Below are 19,207 nucleotides of genomic sequence, written 5' to 3'. Positions count from 1 at the left end.
CACGCAAAAAAAAGATGAACGAGAATATGGCTCCCCATGGTACAGCCCTCAAAGCCAGCATGATTAGATGATATCGCCGCTACATACACCTTAAGTGTTGAAGGAGAGCGGCTCTTATCAAGAAGAGACTGGAGAAACTCCAGGATAGTGGACACTGCACAGGTGAGTGGATCATCATTGCGGGCAGAACACCACTGGGAAAACAGCCGCCACCTGTCTTCACATCACTGGCGAGTCGAGGGTGCCCAGGCACTCAAAAGGGTGCGTCTACCGGGACCCAAATATCCTGTCAGCAGCTGCTCAAGCCATCCAGCGGCCACACCCACAGTCGGAGGCGTTGAGGACTGGGATGCCATAGCAGTCCCAACTGAGACAGCAAAAATCCCTTCTGGTCGGAAGACACCACGGGATGCCGTGACAGACTCTGCCGGAGCGGGAACCATGGCCGTGCTGGCCAACACGGAGCCCCTAGCAACCTCTCGTGGCCCTCCTCGGCAACCCTCCGAAGAGTAGGCCAAATCAGAGACAGGGGCGGAAAAGCATATAGGAGGACCCTTGGCCAAGGATGAGCCAATGCGTCCCGTCCCAGTGCACCTGATGCCCCCGTAAGGGAATACCATTGAGGACATCGAGTCGACTCTTCAGTGGCGAAAAGATCTACCTCTGCCCGACCAAAGAGGTCCAGATCCTGAGCACTACGTCGCTGTGAAGGTACCACTCTCCAGGAGCAGTCGCCTGGCGTGAAAGAGAGTCTGCAACATGGTTGTGCCCCCCTGGTAAGTATACTGCCTGCAGGGTGGACAGGTGAGGAGAGGCCCATTCCAGGAGAACTCTGGACACTTCCAGAAGCTGCGCTGACCTGGTGCCACCTCGATGGTTGAGGTGGTAGACCGCAGAGGCGTTGCCTGACCGAATCAGAACGTGTTCCCCCTTCAGGTGGGCAAAAGGTGTCTGAGAGCCAGATGCACAGCACGCAGCTCCAGTACATTTATGTGTTAGGGCGCAGTGACAGCAGACCTAAGGGCACAACCCGAGTGACTGACGTCAGTTTGCCCAGCAGCCGCAGGAAGGCGACGTAAGGAAACTGCCGGCCCAGCCTGAATCGACTGACCCACCGGACTATATCGTTCACCCTTTGAGTAGATGGGTAAGCCCTCATGGTAGGTGAATCCGGAGACACCCCAAGAAAAGTGGTTGTCTGAGATGGGGTCAGGCAGCTCTTCCCCAAGTTGGCCTGGAGGCCCAACTGGGACACATGACCAAGCAGACGACTTGTATCGCGAGAAGCATGCGCTCGGGACGGGGCGCAGAAGCCAATTGTCGAAGTATGGAAGAACCTTCATTCCGCAGGGGAGAAAGGTCTGCTTTTACACTCCGAGTGAACACCCTCGGGGAGAGAGAGAGAGGCCAAACGGGAGCACCGGAGAAAAACGGCGATGCTCTGCCGCAAGAGGTACATGAAAGCACGCATCCGTCAGGTCTGTAGAGGGAAACCACTTGTCCCTCGTAACAGTCTGAAGAACCTCTGCTGTCGTGAGCATGTGAAAGGGCAGCACCTTTAGATATTGATTCAGTCTCCTGAGACCCAAAATAGTAGCCTCTGGGTTGCTGCAGAGGATCCATTGTCTCGATTACACCCTTGGCCAGGAGGGCAGAAAACTCCTGGTCCAGTGCTTGAGCTTACACCGAGTCGGTGATTATGGTAACCCTGATCCGGCGTGACATGCGAGGCCGCCGTCGGAATTGTAGCTGGTAACCAGAGGTAAGGGTGGTAACCACCCATGGCTCCCCAGCATGAGCAGCCCAATAACTGAGCTGCTGATGGGAAAAATATCCGACTGTTGGCCTGGTGGCCTCACCGTCTGTCCCCATGGCCCTTGATGGGGCGGCGGCCAGAGTTTGTGGCACGCCAATTCTGAAGACAAACGCTCGACTCTTCTTAGGAGGAGCCACAGAGACTGGTCTCATTCCGGCGCATCGAGCGCCTAGGGAGGGCCACCTGCCCAGAAGGTGGAAGGTCATTGCCAACCTCGGGGCGCAATTGGGCCAGCCGAGTCACCCTCACAGCACGGGGCATGTAACTACAGTTCATGCAGGAATTCTCTGATAGGGCCTCCACCAGGTGATCATGTCCAAGGGAGGCAGGGCACAGGTCATGGCCATCATCTGCCTGAAGCACGGTCCCACAAACCGCACAACAGTGGGAGCCATCCATGTTCGAAACTGACCCGAGTCCAACCACAGGCAGAAAGAACAGAGGAGCTGACACTGTCAGCTATGTCCAGAATACAGGACGACAAACCAAAAACTGGGAGAGGGGGCGAAAACGCTGCCGTCACCAATTAAAGCTCAGCGCAAAATAGAGTGAGATGTTGGCTAAAATCGGGAGAGGGGGCGAAAACGCTGCCGTCACCAATTACATCAATCAAACCCAGACGCTACCACAGGTAGCTCAATCCAAAACCAAATAAGTGGTTGGCTAAAACTGGGAGAGGGGGCGAGACGCTGCCTTCACCAATTAAAGCAATCAAACTCAGATGCTACCACAGGTAGCTCAATTCAAAACTGAATAAGCGGCTGGCCAAAATTGGGAGAGGGGGCGAGACCCTGCCTTCACCAATTAAAGCTCAGCGCAAAATAGAGTGAGATGTTAGCTGAAATCGGGAGAGGGGGCAAAAACGCTGCCGTCACCAATTAAAGCAATCAAAACTCAAATGCTACCACAGGTAGCGCACTCCAAAACCAAATAAGGGGTCGGCTAAAATTGGGAGAGAGGGCGAGACGCTGCCGTCACTAGTTAAAGCAACCAAACTCAGATGCTACCACAGGTAGCTTAATTCAAAACTGAATAATTAGCTGGCTAAAATCGTGAGAGGGTGCGAGACGCTACCGTCACCAATTAAAGCAATCAAACTTAGATGCCACCACAGGTAGCTCAATTCAAAACTGAATAATCAGCTGGCTAAAATCGGGAGAGGGTGCGAGACGCTACCGTCACAATTAAAGCAATCAAACTCAGATGCTACCACAGGTAGCTCGAAACGAAACCTAATAGGCGGTTGGCTAAAATTGGGAGAGGGTGCGAGACGCTACCGTCACCAATTAAAGCAATCAAACTCAGATGCTACCACAGGTAGCTTGACACGAAACCTAATAGATGGTTGGCTAAAATTGGGAGAGGGGGCGAGATGCTACCGTCACCAATTAAAGTAATCAAACTTAGATGCTACCACAGGTAGCCCAATCTAAAACTGAATAAGCCGTTGGCTAAAATTGGGAGAGGGGGCGAGACGCTACCGTCACCAATTAAAGAAATTAAACTTAGATGCTAGTAGCTCAATCTAAAACTGAATAAGCCGTTGGCTAAAATTGGGAGAGGGGGCAAGAGCTGCCGTCACCAATTAAAGCAATCAAAACTTCAATGCTACCACAGGTAGCTCAATCCAAAACCGAATAAACGGTTGGCTAAAAGTGGGAGAGGGGGCAAGACGCTACATCACCAATTAAAGCAAAACAACAATTGTAGAGGCTAACACAGGTAGCTCAGCGCAAAGCCGAATAGCTGATTAAAGCAAACAACAGCCTGAAGAGGCTAACACAAGTAGCTCAATGCAAAATAGAGTAGTTCAAGTGTGTGTATCACAACACCAACCAGAAGCTGTGAGTCGGGAGGGGGGGCGCAAACGCAACCATCACCAACACACAGAAGATCGACCAAAGATTAACCCGTCGCAGCCCCTAGGAGGGCGAAATATCGCTGCTCCAGCCAACAGGTAATTGGGCGTCAAACAACGGTGAAATGATCATGGCACCGCTGATGCCATGCAAGCGAACCGCACGCGAGAAGGAAAAGGAACAGAGCGCCGGATGACGTCAGGCTATATAGCCTATCTATAGGCTATATAGGCTATCATCCGACGTGTCACGGGTGTGACTCTGTTGGTATTACTACTCGAACGGCGCATGCGCGAAGGGGATATTCAGTGCTTTCAGCACCGCCCTCTGGCGGTCAGTAGGGATGAAATAGAACTCCACAGTCTTCACGGAGCGGCTGTTAACTGCCTGATGTTTGTCACACTACCTTCCTCTTAGCGCCCACTTACCTGAACCACAACCGCTTTTCCACAGGTGGGTGGTGAGGTATCCATACAGAAAGTCATATCTTTCTACACAGCATTTACCTTTGTCAAACGCAGTAACACATTAGGAACATATCAGGATGGGTTAGGGTTTTATCTGATCCTGTCACAGGGAATGTAGATTTTAAAAAGATATTTTTACATCTTGAGAATTGCTTCTCATAAAGACCAAGTGTTGTTGGAAGTCAACATAACAATAAACAAAGCTTCTTACTATCTACTGGAGCTGCATCTTAGGTGAGCGCTCTTTTAATTTGTTAACACGGACAATAAAATGTACAGCAGGGGGATCTGTCAAACCAAGGGTAATAAGGGAGACACCACTAAGCTGAATTCTTTTGGGAATTGTAAATACAAATAACCCCACTTTCATACCAGTTTTCAGTTCATGTATTATTTGTGTAAAAATGAATAATATAGTAGCTCCGGACCATTGTATTAAGTTCCTGGTAACATTTGAAGTGCAAATGTTATGCTTTTCATCTCACACTGCTCTCCATTTCCCTTCAGTTGAAATGGCTTTTTAAACTAATAAAGCAATGAGTGGGTGTCTCACATGGTTTAACGATAAAGGCCAGGAGTGAGCAGTGGGGAGTAGCAGAGTATCTATGTCACAGTCAGTTCAGACAGCTGCAGCAGATCCAGAGCTGTTGGACTCTGAAACAAGTCAGACTGGAATCTGATCTGCCTCCAGATGAGGCCAAACTCAAGCTACAAAGAGACAGAGAATAGTGACTCTGGACAACTGGAAATGTTAAGGTTTCTCACACACTGAAGTGAATCATGCTGAGTGTACTCTCATGAACATACAGGAACTACTATCATCAGAGAGGGCTGCAGGATGCTGACGTCTCCTTTGCTTCCTTTCTTGATCTTGGTTGACTTTGGGACAAAAAAAAAAAATACAAAGTCAGTAAGTTGCTCACATTAGATTTCCAGAGTCTCATTTGGACCTAAACAAGTACCGACTTCTTAAAACTGGAATCTATTTTTTTCTAAGGTGTGACGTTCAAATTTGATCCAAATCACTTGTTCTATTCGCATGTACAGATACCATTCAATTGAACAATTATTTACAGATTTTCTTTTTTTTTTTTTTCAGCAGCTTTGCTCTCGCTTTTAAGACATACTCAAAAATAACAATAAAGAAAAGGAACTATCCCAAATAAAAAGGTTGGGACAGTATGGGGAGAAAAACATGATTGTATCACATCACTTTGAACTCAAAATGTGTCATTTTTCTCTCATTAGCTTAATTTAATTTGTTAATAAGCAATGTGAAAAAGAAGTGGATCCCTCTGACTTCTGAGCCTCTGCACATGAGAGCATGACTGAAATTAAGTAAATCCAACCTCAGGTGAACAGCTAAAAAAAAAAAAAAAAAAGCCCCTGACTGGATTCAAGTCACTGCTCTGAGGTTGCTTCAGTTGTTTGGGTCTAGCTTCGACAACATTATGATGAAGTCAGCTGAATGAGCAAGTATTCAGTTATTTGTTGGAGTGATGCACTAATATTTTGCTCCATCAGAAAGATATTGGTGATGATCGAATGCTGTCGTAGATTATGAACTCATAAGTTCAAACCTAACTTATAAGTTCATAATCTACAGAGACAGTTGTAGACAGTTTGACATTCAGGTTATTTCTACTCACTTTCCTGCCAAGAAGGATCAAAACCACTGATGTGTATTTGGCTGTATGCCATTTTAGTTGATCCATAAAACCATAACATTGTGATACTACAGTGGTTTTAGTCATGCATAGAAGAGAGAGAAACAGAAATTATTTTCATTGGTTTTTCCTGATGGATTCTTCAATTTAGCCTCAATAATATCTCTGTGCAGTTTTCACATTGATCTGTGTTTAACAGTTCCACCTGCACGTGCCGCATCCATATATGACTGTTGAATCAACCCTCTGATATAAAAGGCAAAAAAATGAATGAATTCCCAAAATGTCAAACACACTCCCCTTAACAAAGTTATTCCCTGATGCTCCGACACAGAAAACTGCAACGTGCTCAAAGCATGGAAATTTCATCCATGAGTGAAAAGTGTTTTAGGGTTTGTGTTGTGTTTTACCTGGTCAGAGAGCGTTTGAGGTGAGGAATAACCGATCCTACAGCCATAAGAAAAACATATAAGCTCTGAAATCAGCTCCAGCACATGGGCGAGAGGGAGGTACCCAATGTAGGTTTCCTCCTCACTGTAAACACAGTCAGTAAAAAACAGCTCTGAGAGGTTTGTGTCTTTACACATTGTCGTGTATGATTGCATTTGTTGGTCTGCACTGGAAATAAAAAAAAAAATCGTCTTGTCATTAATCATAGATCAAAGGACAGTAGTCTATAGAGGACATATAGTATATATCAGAGACAATACTGCAATGAAACTATAATCTGCTACCATCTCAACACGACTCTTTCTGGATTGTCCATGGTGGAGGAAAAAGAAAACATTCAATATTCAGGAGCTGTACATGTAGAGGAGGAGGTTTACTCAGTCTTTTACTTAATACGCAAAGGAAAGCCATCATTTATATGAGAAGTCTGTTAGAGATCGTATCAGCTGTGAACCTTTCAATCTACATCCATCTCAGTCTGACTGCCCTCCTCCCAGATTTTAACTCCAGTCATACACAGCTCCCTCCAGAGCATGTTTCCTTCCACCCCCTCTCATTCCTCAGAGAGAAGGCTCGCTTTATGCGTTCATGGAAACAGCTGTTGTGTGATGGATCTGAATGCTCCTTTGAAATAAGCAGCAACAAATAATTTGATGACAATATGGAGTGGCTGTAGCTCAGGAGGAAGAGCAGTAGGTCATCGGAAGGTTGCCGGTTCAATTCCCGGTTTCCCTGGACCACATGTCGATGTGTCCGTGAGCAAGACACTGAATCCCATGTTGCTACATAGCCCGTAACATTGTATATACTGAGACGTGAATGTGTGTGAATGGGTAAATGCGGTTTGTAGTGTAAAAGCACTTTGGCTGGTCAGCCAATCTGGAAAAGTGCCATATAAGTACAGTCCATTTCCTATTTAACATGCTCTAACACGTGACAACACATGAACACCGGATCAACTCATGAAGTGAATTAGATTAAATGTCTGACTAACAACTGTGTCATCAGACTTACTAGACAGACTGAAAAAGGACCAATTTATAGTTCATAGAGAGAACACATGTCCAAGAGTTTAATGTGGTTGTTGTCTTACCTCAGTTTGGGTACCCTCTCACCCATCCCTGCGATGCCTGCGATGATGTTGCTATGGGAGATCATGACCCCCTTTGGCACGCCTGTGGACCCACTGGTGTACATGATGACTGCAATGTCTGAGGGAAGCGGCCGCTTTCGGTCATGCGTGCCTGTGATGTTAACAGAGAAAACACACATGGGAACATTTAAGCTGAACTGCATTATGATGATGGCTTCTATCATGACACTGTGATCCGTGCTATATATCTTAAGAGACCGACACACACACCAAAGCACACACTAATCCAAACAATTAAAAAAAAATTGATTAAACAAAGATAAAAAGAATAAATTATTAGTGCTATATGTTTAATGTAATGCAACTGGCCTGGATGAGCTGATTTAATAACAGAACAAAAGAAGACAAATAGGAATATCTAAGAGTCACACATGCATTGAAAAAAGAAAAAAAAAAAAAAATCAACATTGATCTTAAAAAGTGACGTTTTCACTTGTTTTCTCTTATCTCTACTTCAGATGTGTTAATTTACTGGAAATTACTGTATTAATTGAGTATAAATAAACTGGTGAGTTACAAGTAAGTTGTGGGAAAAGGTTTACAATCCAGATATCTATTCAAGGCCAAGAAAGACTGTCTCCTGTTTGTTGAAATGAAAGAGTGCACAAGTAAGAAAAAATGGTCCCATGACAGCACAGCACATATTGAGGTATCTGCTGCAACCCGAGCACTATCTTAAAGACCCTTTGACTGGACAAAAGTTTCAAAGTTTTCAAGTAGAAAACTCTACTGATGTCTCCCCTCTGAAATCTAAAGTCTAAAATCAGCAGACCCCCAAAAACAGTCAAAGGATGAAGGCAAACTGAAGTACTTTACAGTTACAATGGGAGGACCTTACATCTTTCCCCTTAACGAGAAACACGTTGAACTGTATGCTCTGAGAGCTGATATCTCCTTTTATCTCCTTTAATCACCAAGTTGTCATATTTTGGGTCAGTTGGTTCAAGGGGAGGGGTGGGGAGGTGGGGGCCTGTTCCCTCATCCATCCACAAACAGTCACAGTATCAAACTTAATCTGTCACAGATGTTAGAACTTCCTCATTCACATGACCTACTGGGACTCTTACCGATCTACCCCAGCCCCCTGTCCATAAGAAACCTCCCCATGACTGCTTTGTTTGGTGCAGGAATTTTCTGCTTCTTGAAGATTTTTTTTAAGATGATATGATGATTGATCTGCAGTGGGTTTGGAGGGCTGATATTTTTGCATTAGAATAAAGATCACGTGAACTACTTTTAACACATTTGTTGCCTCTGCTTACCCCCAATAGGTAAAACAGGTGATTAAAATCAAAATCGATTAAATTCTTTATGCAAGTTAATGGAAAAAAAAAAGACTACCACAAAGGAAAATATAGATGATGACAAAGAGTAACCAGCATAAACTGCCTCAGTCAGATGTTGGACCACTATATGCTAACAAAAAAGCTTTGATTCTAGTCTCTCTATCTGAACACAATTCTTCCAAAGTATGAGCCTTCTGTTGGTGGTTTGTCGGTGGATAGCACCATCTAACATGCTGGTCCGAAGGCTCTTGTAGGTGCTAGAGTAGGTTCAAATCAAGAAGCTAAGTAGGTCACAGAGGGTACTTTACATGATTCGGATTGTCATCCAATCATTCAGTGAGCTCTGAAGGACAGCTGTAGCTCAATAGAAAGAGCGGCCAGTCGATATGTCAACATGCATACATCCGTATGGGAAACTGTGTAATGGAGAAAAAGCACCATCGATCTGTATCGATTAAGAAGTGGTGTGTGTGTGTGTGTGAATAGTTGAATCTGGCTTGTAGTGTAAAAGTGCTTTCAGTGGTAGACTAGAATCAAGCTACATAGATACAGTCTATTTACGGTCATCCTGACAGAGAGCACTCCCATCAGGACAGAAATGTTTTATCACTGGATACAGGAGATCACTCAGAACTTCTTGGTTGTGTCGGACTCGTGACCCTATCTGCAAAGGAACACGTGGACGCACATGCAGCCGGCAAACTGACCCCAATGCATAACAGCCACTTCCAGAGGTAAAATGTTCAGGATTTCTCTTTAATTTGACACCCGTCTGCAGGCACACAATTATTAAAGGAAGGGGTTTTAATTGTCAAACTGTGGCCAAACACAGTGCCTTTGTGTCCTAATGTTTTCCTTTTTAAAGCTCAAGTAATTTCAGACATTTCTGTGGGGATATCTTTGCAGTGATGGTGCTGCAAAAGAGTGCCGTACTTGAAGTGGGATGCATTTGTTTCTTTTGGTTTTTGTATACTGCAGTGTAATTTTTGACAGAAAACAATACTGACACATCTCCAGCTCAAAACGTCCTGATGTAAAATACGCATGTGAAGAGCAACCACAATAAAAGTCCAGACCAAACTGTGAGACAGTCTCCAGAACTCTCCAGTTATCATGTGAAAACGAATTGTCAGACATAGAGCCCAACTAAAAACAGGAATGATGTTTTAGCTAGGTCAGCAACTAATTGTTTTTTTCAGTGTTTAAAACCAACAATTTGAACTAAAGGTTGAGCAAATTCTATAGAACTAAAACAATGACTAAATGTGCATGCACAATCATCCAACTTACCATTCCCAGTTCTGGTACCCAGATTCTGAACAGCAGCCATGCTGTGGATACTGATGCCACGCTGTGAACCGGACCATGTGGTTGCCGTGTTGTCCACTACAATGATATGCTGCAACCTTGGAACTTCAGCGAGGATGGCCTGCCGCACACACACCAACAGATGAAAGCATGACCAAAAACACTCAACCGCTCCTCCTCAGTTAGCAGCACTGCCTCTATGTGTTCTACAATCTTAAAAGTTGCCTTATTGTTATAGTTCTGGTGAGAGGTGAAAGATGTGTGATATCTGGCCTCACTTGACATGGCCAACGCTTTCTGACAAACTGAACTAACACACTGCACCAGGAGATGGATGTGATGTGAAATGTGATGGCGCAGTAAGTAAGGTGCTGTTTACACATACCCGGGTATTTTGAAAAACGAAGACCTTTCCCTTCGTTTGTGCCTTTCGTTTATACACAAACGGAGTTTTTTCCTCCGAAAACGAAGCTAAAAAAAAACGTGGAGATTTTTTAAAAACTCCGTTTAGCGTTTGTGTGTAAACTGGTTGAAAGAGACGAAAACGGAGTTTTCAGAATGGAATGCGGAGTTGTCGTCATAGTACAGAGCCCCGCCCCTATCTGGCAAGCATGGAGGTACTAGCAGCATTTCTGTTGTTGAGAGCTATACTCGCTTGTGTGATTTTGAAAATTACAGTCATACAATGTATTGAACAACAAAGGCGTATTACGGCGCGGAGAGCAGCAATTGCGGAGCTTCTGTTGGCAGACAGAGCGAGTAGCCCCTGACTGCAGACCGCAGATCGGGGCGGAGATCAACGTTGAGGGGGCGGAACGTTGAGGGGGCGGAGCTCAATGACTCCTTTGCGGGTGCCATCTGGTGGCGGTGCTCAACGTTGATGCTCAACATAGAACAACACATTGAACCGCAGAAGAAGACTGTGTGGAGGAGAAGAAGTAGATTCGTTTTTTAATGTGCTATTTTGCAATATTTGTGACAGACAAGGAAGAAAGTAACATTTTTTTCATTTTAAAATATGCTATGCTCTCTGTGACGATACACTGTGTTCTTAGTTATTAGCTTAGTTATTATCTTACACCACGGAGACGACTGAGAAACTCAGCGCTAACTTTCAACAGCATGTGGTGACTTCCGGTTTTCAAAAATAAACGAGAACTGTCAATTTTTTATTTAAAAAAAGAAAGAGAGATGTGTGTCTCATAAAACAAGTTATAGTACTATGCCCCTACACTCGTTTTTTTTTTTAAAATAGATAACACCGAAGCTTCGAAGCATGCTTCAAACTCGCTGGAGAAATTGTCTAAAAAAAAAAAAAAAAGAAACCGTTTGAGCCCTTCTACTGTGCAAAAACTACTTTTCTTGAATAAAAACACGTGAAGTAACACAAGCACCCTCTTTATTACACCAAGCACACTCCCAAAGAAAATATGAATGACAAACCAAAACTTTTCACATTGTTTTTAAATTATTGTGTTATTATATACAGAAGAGATGTATCATATTTGCTTTATTTGGTGCAACAATCGCTACTGCCAGTATATGTAACCCAAGGGAATTGAATGAAGCTTCGGGTAGTGAACCACTTTATGAGACAATGGTTCAAAATGATTCAATTTCCATCACCAGCTGCAGGTTTTCGTCCCAAACAGGCAACAGTAGGACAGTCTTGACTCAGATAATCAGCTGATCTCAGTCTGCAGATAGTTGATTGGTTAAACTGTGTGCTTGCTTATATATATATATATATAATTATCTATCTAATATATATAATTGTTTCATATATATAATTATATATCTAATATATATTATTATAATTGTTTTTATACAGTTATAATTGATTCCTTATTTTAGGCAACTCGGTGCTGCTTGCTGTTTGTGAATGTGCTGCATGGTCTCCGCCACCAGATGGCACCCGCAAAGGAGTCATTGAGCTCCGCCCCCTCAACGTTGAGCCCCGCCCCCTCAACGTTGATCTCCAGCCCGATCTGCGGTCTGCAGTCAGGGGTACTTGGAGTGAGCCCGGCCATACCACCGTCAGGCTTGGCGTAATTTAACAGCTCCTGATAGCGTATTTATGCGGATCAATGTAGACGTGGTTTTTTTTTTTAAAAACAGGGCTGTGTGCACCAAGTTTTTTTTGAAAACGAAGGTTAGAAAATATGCGTTTATCAAAATACCCGGGTATGTGTAAACAGCACCTAAGTATGAAAAGTTTGTGATACTCAGAGAATATTCATAGTAATGTCTGTGTTAGTGTGGGCTCCAACCTTTAGTTTGGTCTCCAGGAGCTCTCTGCTGGTGATGATGTGGGTGACTTGGGTCTCATTCAGCCCATGAGCAATGGCTTGGACTCCCAATGTAGAGTAAATAGTGACCACTGTAACATAAAAAGCCACATGTGGAAGCACATATGGAGAAAACAGATCTACAGTTATAATATGTTTCGGAAAATACACCTCATTAAGAAGTGGTGTTTTTAAAAATTTATTTGCAGAAAAATCTGTGTCTGTGTGTGAACAGAGTGATGAGACAGCGAGACATGTGAAGATGGACAATGTACGTGCCCTCAGCACTGCTCACTGGCTTGGATTTGGCTTCCCACACACAGATGATCTTCAGGCACCTCTAGAGGCCACAGCTCAGTAGCTGAGCTGAGGGACACTGCCTGATGAGCAAACTTTTGAGGAAATCAAAAGCAGTGGAATGTGGGGGTGTGTGGTGTTATGACTAAGTGCATATGTATGACAGAGTACTGGAATGTGTGTTTAAAAGTGTCAGTCATAGCACTTTAAGCGTTCAAATTCTATCATAATCAAAGCTACATGGAAGACCCTAAACTGATCATATTTTACCAAAGAGTTTGACAGTGGATACCCAAATATTAACATCTGTTTGACGACTTTATAATTCAGTGTGGCTGGATTGAGTTGAAATCTTGTTGGGGAAAAAAATCCTCATTGTTGCCTCATAAATGAACACTTACGTCATTTAGGGGAAGGGTCAGACTAAGAGCAATTAAGACCTTGATGGAGCAGCAACAGATTATTACAATCAACTCGTCTGGAATATAGAAACTGGGGCACCCCCTTGAAGCCAGGCTTGGGGTGCTGGTGTTGCAGGCAAGCATATGTTGGCTGAGACTCGACTCCAGGGGCTTGGCCAGGCTCAGCCTAAATAAGCCACAGGATGCCACCTTCACCACCTGCGTAGGAGGGAATTCAAGGTTGGGTGTAGTGTGAGCTGGGTGGCAGGCGAAGGTGGGGGCTAGGTCATGACGATTCTCTGCATTGCAAACTGGCTCTGGTGACACGGATAAATTACAGAAAGTTTTGTTTTATAATAGAAAAAGCAAAACAAACAAACAAACGAATCCCTAATATTAACCCTATTGTCTAAAAAAGCACTTTGGTGTTTCTGCAGGTTATACTGGTTTTTCTTTCCCAAAACATTGATCAGTAATGTGTGCTGTGTGCGAGGGTGAGAAAGGTGAGCACAAATGAAGCACTCACTCACACGAAACACACACACAGATTGCCCTGGAAAAACGCTGTAGGAATTCTGTCTCCGAAACCGATCAGAAACAATTAAAAAAAAAAAGTTCAGTTAGTTTTATGCTGGTGATAGCAGCAGCTGACACTGTCATTGCAAATTAATGTCTTTTTAGATTTTCAGGGATCTTCAGACCCTCAGGCAGCACTACATTAAAAACGGACACGATTCTGTCCTGGAAATCACAGCATGGGCTCAGGAACACACTAATGCAACACACTTGCATCGGTGCCTATGGAACTGGTAACCTGCACATCTGGAAAGGCTCCATCAATGCTTAAAGGTATATACAGGTTTTACAGCAACAGATGCTCCCATCTAGACTACGTCTTTTTCAGAGAAGGCCCTGTATATTTCAGCTAGACACTGTTAAGCCACATACTGCATCTATTCCAACAGCATGGCTTCATAGTCGAAGAGTGTGGGTGCTGGACTGGCCTGCCTGCCTGCCTGCAGTCCAGACCTTTCACCATTTAAAACATTTAAAATACAACAAACACCCAGGACTGCTGAGCAGCTAGAATCATTGATACCTATCTTCTATATGTATCCCAAAAGTAATAATAGTCTGTTTTTTTTCTTTTGACCGAGCCAATGAGCAAATCTTAGCTATTTTACCTGAACAGATAACCAGGCTCATGCATAGCTGAACTACAGGCTGCTGATCAACAGGTCGGCTGGTTTGTTCTGCTCCTGGCGGAATGCTTTGTTATAAGTGAAATCAGCCGTTTGATCCTCTTTCTGCAGATCAGAATATATTTGTGGCTCACCCACAGAGACACTCAGACCAAGTATGTATGTATGTTTGTAGCTGCCAGGAAGGTCCTGGGTATATCTTTCTCCGGTGGGCGTGTACGATGCAGGTCAAATTTGAACACATCTACCAATTTTTAAAGAGTAGGTGTGTCCAAATTTGAAGTCGAACTGTATATCATATATACTGCTGCTGTAATCATACTGAAATTTCAATGTGACAAAAAAAAACATCCAAACAGAACTTGTAGAGGGCAGCACTGTGCATGATGTGCAGTAATGAGTGGTTTGTATGTCTGTCAACTTGCTGTTGGAGATTAAGTGCAGCTTGAAGTGCTGTATTGATAATGGAGAAAATCTGAACTGAATCTGTTTTAAATATCAAAAGTTAATATGTAATGAAATGTTTATGTGGCTGTGTATGGTTATTAAAAGATGACAGAAAAAATGGTTAGAAAATCTAAAAATATTGGAACAAGGGAGGAAAAGGGGTGAGAGTGAAAGAGAAGGAAAGGAAGGTGGCTGGAGGAAAGAATAGTTGACAGTGAAGCAGAGGGAGCCTGCATCCCTCCTCTAACACAGAGATTTATGGGACAGGGCTTTATGACGTCTCATTCTTGCGTCATGGAGCTCCAAAGCTTCCTGCACTGTTACTGTGTGTGCGCATGAAGGCCATGGCACCTCTAGCCGTGAGATCTAAACACTAGATTGGGCCCCAGCTTAATGCGCATACTCACAATCGCACAACACTTACTAAAAGTCATTTTAGTGCAGGAAACGTAGCAAATGTACTGACTTCATTAAGAACAGATTAAGGATTTGGGAGACATCTGACTTGTGTTCACTTGGTCACTATGCACTTCTAAGTTCAATAAACGAGCTCTACAAAGTCTCAAAGAGTAAATTTGATTGGCTTTATAGGGAGTTTGTTGTGTGCAAGTGCTGCATGTCATACATCCTTTGTTTGACTCAGAGGCACATCTGCCTTTTCACATAGAGCCAATGTACAGAGGATATACAATGTACACATGCACGCACGCACACACCGAGTTTTTGAGTTCACTGGGGGCCTTTGGCTGACTCCTTGATGCCTCTGTCAACATCAGAGGCTCACGTAGACTCTCTCAGCCCTCTAACTAAAACTCTACCCCCACCCACCCCACTATGTGCTGTCCTCAGCCCCTGGCCTTTCCACTGTCACAGAGTTTGTGTTTGCAGATACATTCTTGGCTCATACTCATGCCATATTTTAAAAGCATGACATTTTAATGGAGACTAAACCGCAGCTCATGGGCAAAATGAAAGGGACTTCATGGACACTCAAAATGATATTATGACTTGCTGTCAGCACTTGTAATAAACTAAAAGGTTGTGTTAGTACAGAACATATTAAAAAGTAAATCAGCACAGAATAGCTCAGTGCAAAAATCTGCTGTTGCATAGATCTGTACGGGCAGCTTATCTCTGAATTAAACAGTTTCTCATTCAGAAACTCTGTAACCAGCTCGAATAGCTTTGCTCTGGTGTTATAGGATTTATTTCTCCTGACAAAATATAAAACTAAACTTTGATCCATTTCCCATTGCACAAGAAACCTTTTTGTTTAAAGTCAAACCCCTGTAGACGGTGACAATGTACATGTGTAGAACCAAATATTTGCATCACAAGACGTTGGAAAAACAGACTAAGCAGAGACTGTGAAGAAGGAAAAATGTGACATTTATGTAACAATGAAGCTGTAGGGACAGACTGATCTTCTTCTGTCTCAGCTGGGCGATGCATGTTAAAAGTTGTTCACTGTAACCACTAACACGTGCACATGCAGAAACACAGAAATGGCAATAAATCAGCTGAGTTCAGACACATTTGGAAGCTCAGTCGGTGGGAAGACTAAACAGAGGAAAACAAGGGGTGATAGAGTTGTCTTCAAAGTAACAAAACAGCGCAGCTTAGCTGGAAGTAGACTACAATGTAAAAAACATTGAAATAATTCAACATTGTGTTGAATTATTGAAGACCTTGAAGAGGAGGCCTGCACAAAATCAGAAGTTAATTCATTCGAATGTGTTGATTGTGGTTATTAAGAAAGAGTACAGACTACCAGTCGAGATGTTCTGAGCTCAAAATCCTACTGAATGCGTTTCTGTTTAATGCAGTTAAGATTACAAAAGTTAATTCAAAGGTACATTCGGTTTTATAAACTTATCAAATGCTTAAACATTTCAATCCCCTTAATCAGCCCATCATTGGACAACCTGAATCAACTACTTCTTTGGCAAGCCCATGAAGACCTTTCCTGCTCTGCTTCTGATTGGCTTGTGTCCGTTGCTTGTATTTAGAAGTAGATGGTTGGACAAGTTCAGGGTCAGAGCCACATGTAGGTAGATTGATCATGGTGTAGCGTTACTTGATAAAATATAAGGATTTACCAGAAGTTCTTACTCTTAATAAACCTTATTTAACCTTGTATGTAGGGCACCACCTTCAAACAAGGAAAAACACAGAATCTTACGATTCTGGTATGTTAAGTTAATATTTCAATTAATAATCAGTCTCATATCTCGCTACTTTGGTGAATTCTCGATGAAACTGTTGTGACGTATGCCTGGGTGTGTTGTAAGGCGATCTGATTCAACGTTTAGAGATTTGGGATAAAACAAAGAAATTATTTTTCTCCATTCCTCCGTCTCATAAAACATTTGTCTCGATGTTTCTGAAAACACCACAACTTGTTAAGATATGCAGATTAAAGATATAACATGTACTTAGGATATAAAGACATCAAATTTGATGTTATGAGTTGAATGAATAGCGAACCAAACAACGTTATTTTCCTGTGTTAACAATGGAGTACAAAAAGATACAGAAGGGACATTGTTTAACAGTTGCATTACTGTATATAACTGTCCAGTATACTGACTCCGTTTGGATTTAACTATTCAATACTAAAGACCACTAGGGGGAAATGTGGTTCCATAGGGATTTCTTCGTCATACTTTCAAGTACGATTATGGAAACAGTAAAATTTTGCTGAGAACCTGAAAGTGTTAGGATCTGGGTGTTTTTGGACTTCTTAGTTATTGGTTCTATTTTTATTTGGTGCTCTTAGTTCTTTCTTTCTTAGATCGGTTTTTGTTTCACCTTAGCTCTTTTTCTCATAGTATGCAGTTATGTTTAATTACTCCTTGTGTGCTCTTTGTGTTAGATTAATTTTCCTAGTAGTTGGGCTCTCCCTCACCCCCTGTGCCATCTCTCTCTCTCTCTCTCTCCTCAGTCTGTCTTTTGCCCTCTTCACTCACACCTGCATCCTGTCAGTAATCAACCTCCACAGTGTGTGTGTGTGTGTGTGTGTGTACATATACATATATATATATATATATATATATATATATATATATATATACATACATACATATCATTCTAGTTCCACCACTCTTTGCCGGATCCTCGTCTTACTTCCCGTTATCACCACAATCTAGTTTTTTACATTCCCTAGTCTGCTTTTGGTTTTGTTCCTGTGCTCCCTGTGTTCCTTGGATTTTTGTATCATCATTTACTTTTCATTAAATCTTCATAATCTACTCATCTCCTCTGACGTTGTCTGCATTTGGGTCCAACTCCACAACCCCGCATCATGACAGAAAGAACTTGTACAAAGATATCAAACACATTTAATACAGTTTTAAGATTTGGCTGAAAGTGAATCCAAGTAAAGTCATTTCCAGTTCCAGTCTGTCTCCCATCTGGGTGATGAGAGTAGCTGTCACCTAGGATTTATTTCCTGATAAGGGAGGGAGTGATTTTGTCTGGTTTTCTCCAAAAAGGGTTCTTTGTTTGTTCAGCTTAAGTTGCATCCCTCAAGTTTTATGGCAGGTCTTTTACCACGTCCACTCCGAAGCTCTCATAGAACAAAGGTTGTTGTAAATTAGGTAATTTCAGTCTCTTCCTTTGTGTAGACTTCCCACATCTGGTCCCTTCCCTACTCCTTCATATTTTTCGAGCTTCCTTCTTCATGATGTTGCCGTCGATCGGAATTGCTACATCTATCTACTGCCTTCTTTGGTAGTTTGTTGACCACCACAATGTTCAGAACTTGGGGTGAAACCCTCCGTGCATTTTGAGGAGCTTTCTTGTCTTGATATCAATGCCGTCTATCTCCTTTGACTAGGTTATTATATATGCTGAATATCTGGTGACTGATGATTACAAATGTGTCTGAACTCAGCTGATTTATTGCCATTTCTGTGTTTCTGCATGTGCACGTGTTAGTGGTTGCAGTGAACAACTATGTATGTGTTGACCGGTCAGACTTTGTTCTTCCCATTCGGCTCTTCAGGACCTGCCTTACTCTAAGCAGGTACTTGGTTATGGCTGACTTCCTTGCGGCCACCCATGGTTCCCTGGGTGGCTCTATTCTCACCTTATTACAGAGTAATAGAGAGATTATACTTTGGATGGTTCAGTGGAGAACATCATATATATTCATCTTCTCTAGTGTACCTAGAGTTGGCCAGAGCTGTGAGTCATTGTTTGTCAGTCTCCACTGCCTCTGGTATAGAGAGTTTGTTGTATTTCTTAGGGAGTTCCCTTTTCATTGCACCTTTCTGAAGCACTAATAGCAGGCTAACCTCCCTCAGTGTTGCCTTGATCTTGGCCTCCGACCTTTGTCTCCATACTGCTCGCTTTAGCAAAACATCGAGTGCTGCATTTAGACCACTATAGACTCTGGTATTACAAGTCTTTGACAAACTAAATTGTGACTTGATCAAGGTGACTGAAAGAGTACATTCTGGCATAGTCACCGGACAGTCTGTATCTATTGATTGGATGGTTGTAAAAACAAGCAAATTGTTTGATGAATAAAAGCGCAGTCAATCCAGTTTCATTGGAAACAAT

General features: G+C 42.9%; 1 protein-coding gene across 2 annotated transcripts in view; it reads right to left on the bottom strand.

The window, feature by feature from the left end:
- Positions 1 to 19,207, bottom strand: part of acsl3a (acyl-CoA synthetase long chain family member 3a) — a 73,770-nt gene that overhangs the window by 35,266 nt on the left and 19,297 nt on the right. For both annotated transcript variants that reach the window (XM_075474026.1, XM_075474027.1), the window contains exons 4-8: positions 12,277 to 12,386; positions 9,989 to 10,127; positions 7,353 to 7,503; positions 6,220 to 6,343; positions 4,950 to 5,021 (exon numbers count right to left, since the gene is read on the bottom strand). In XM_075474026.1, the coding sequence (XP_075330141.1) occupies positions 4,950 to 5,021; positions 6,220 to 6,343; positions 7,353 to 7,503; positions 9,989 to 10,127; positions 12,277 to 12,386 (596 nt within the window). The remainder of the gene's footprint in view (positions 1 to 4,949; positions 5,022 to 6,219; positions 6,344 to 7,352; positions 7,504 to 9,988; positions 10,128 to 12,276; positions 12,387 to 19,207) is intronic.

The sequence above is a fragment of the Odontesthes bonariensis genome, chromosome 9, assembly GCF_027942865.1.
Source record: "Odontesthes bonariensis isolate fOdoBon6 chromosome 9, fOdoBon6.hap1, whole genome shotgun sequence".
In the NCBI taxonomy this organism is placed as follows: domain Eukaryota; kingdom Metazoa; phylum Chordata; class Actinopteri; order Atheriniformes; family Atherinopsidae; genus Odontesthes; species Odontesthes bonariensis.
The sequence above is the reverse complement of the archived record's forward strand: the minus strand, read 5'-3'. Positions and strand labels throughout refer to the sequence as shown.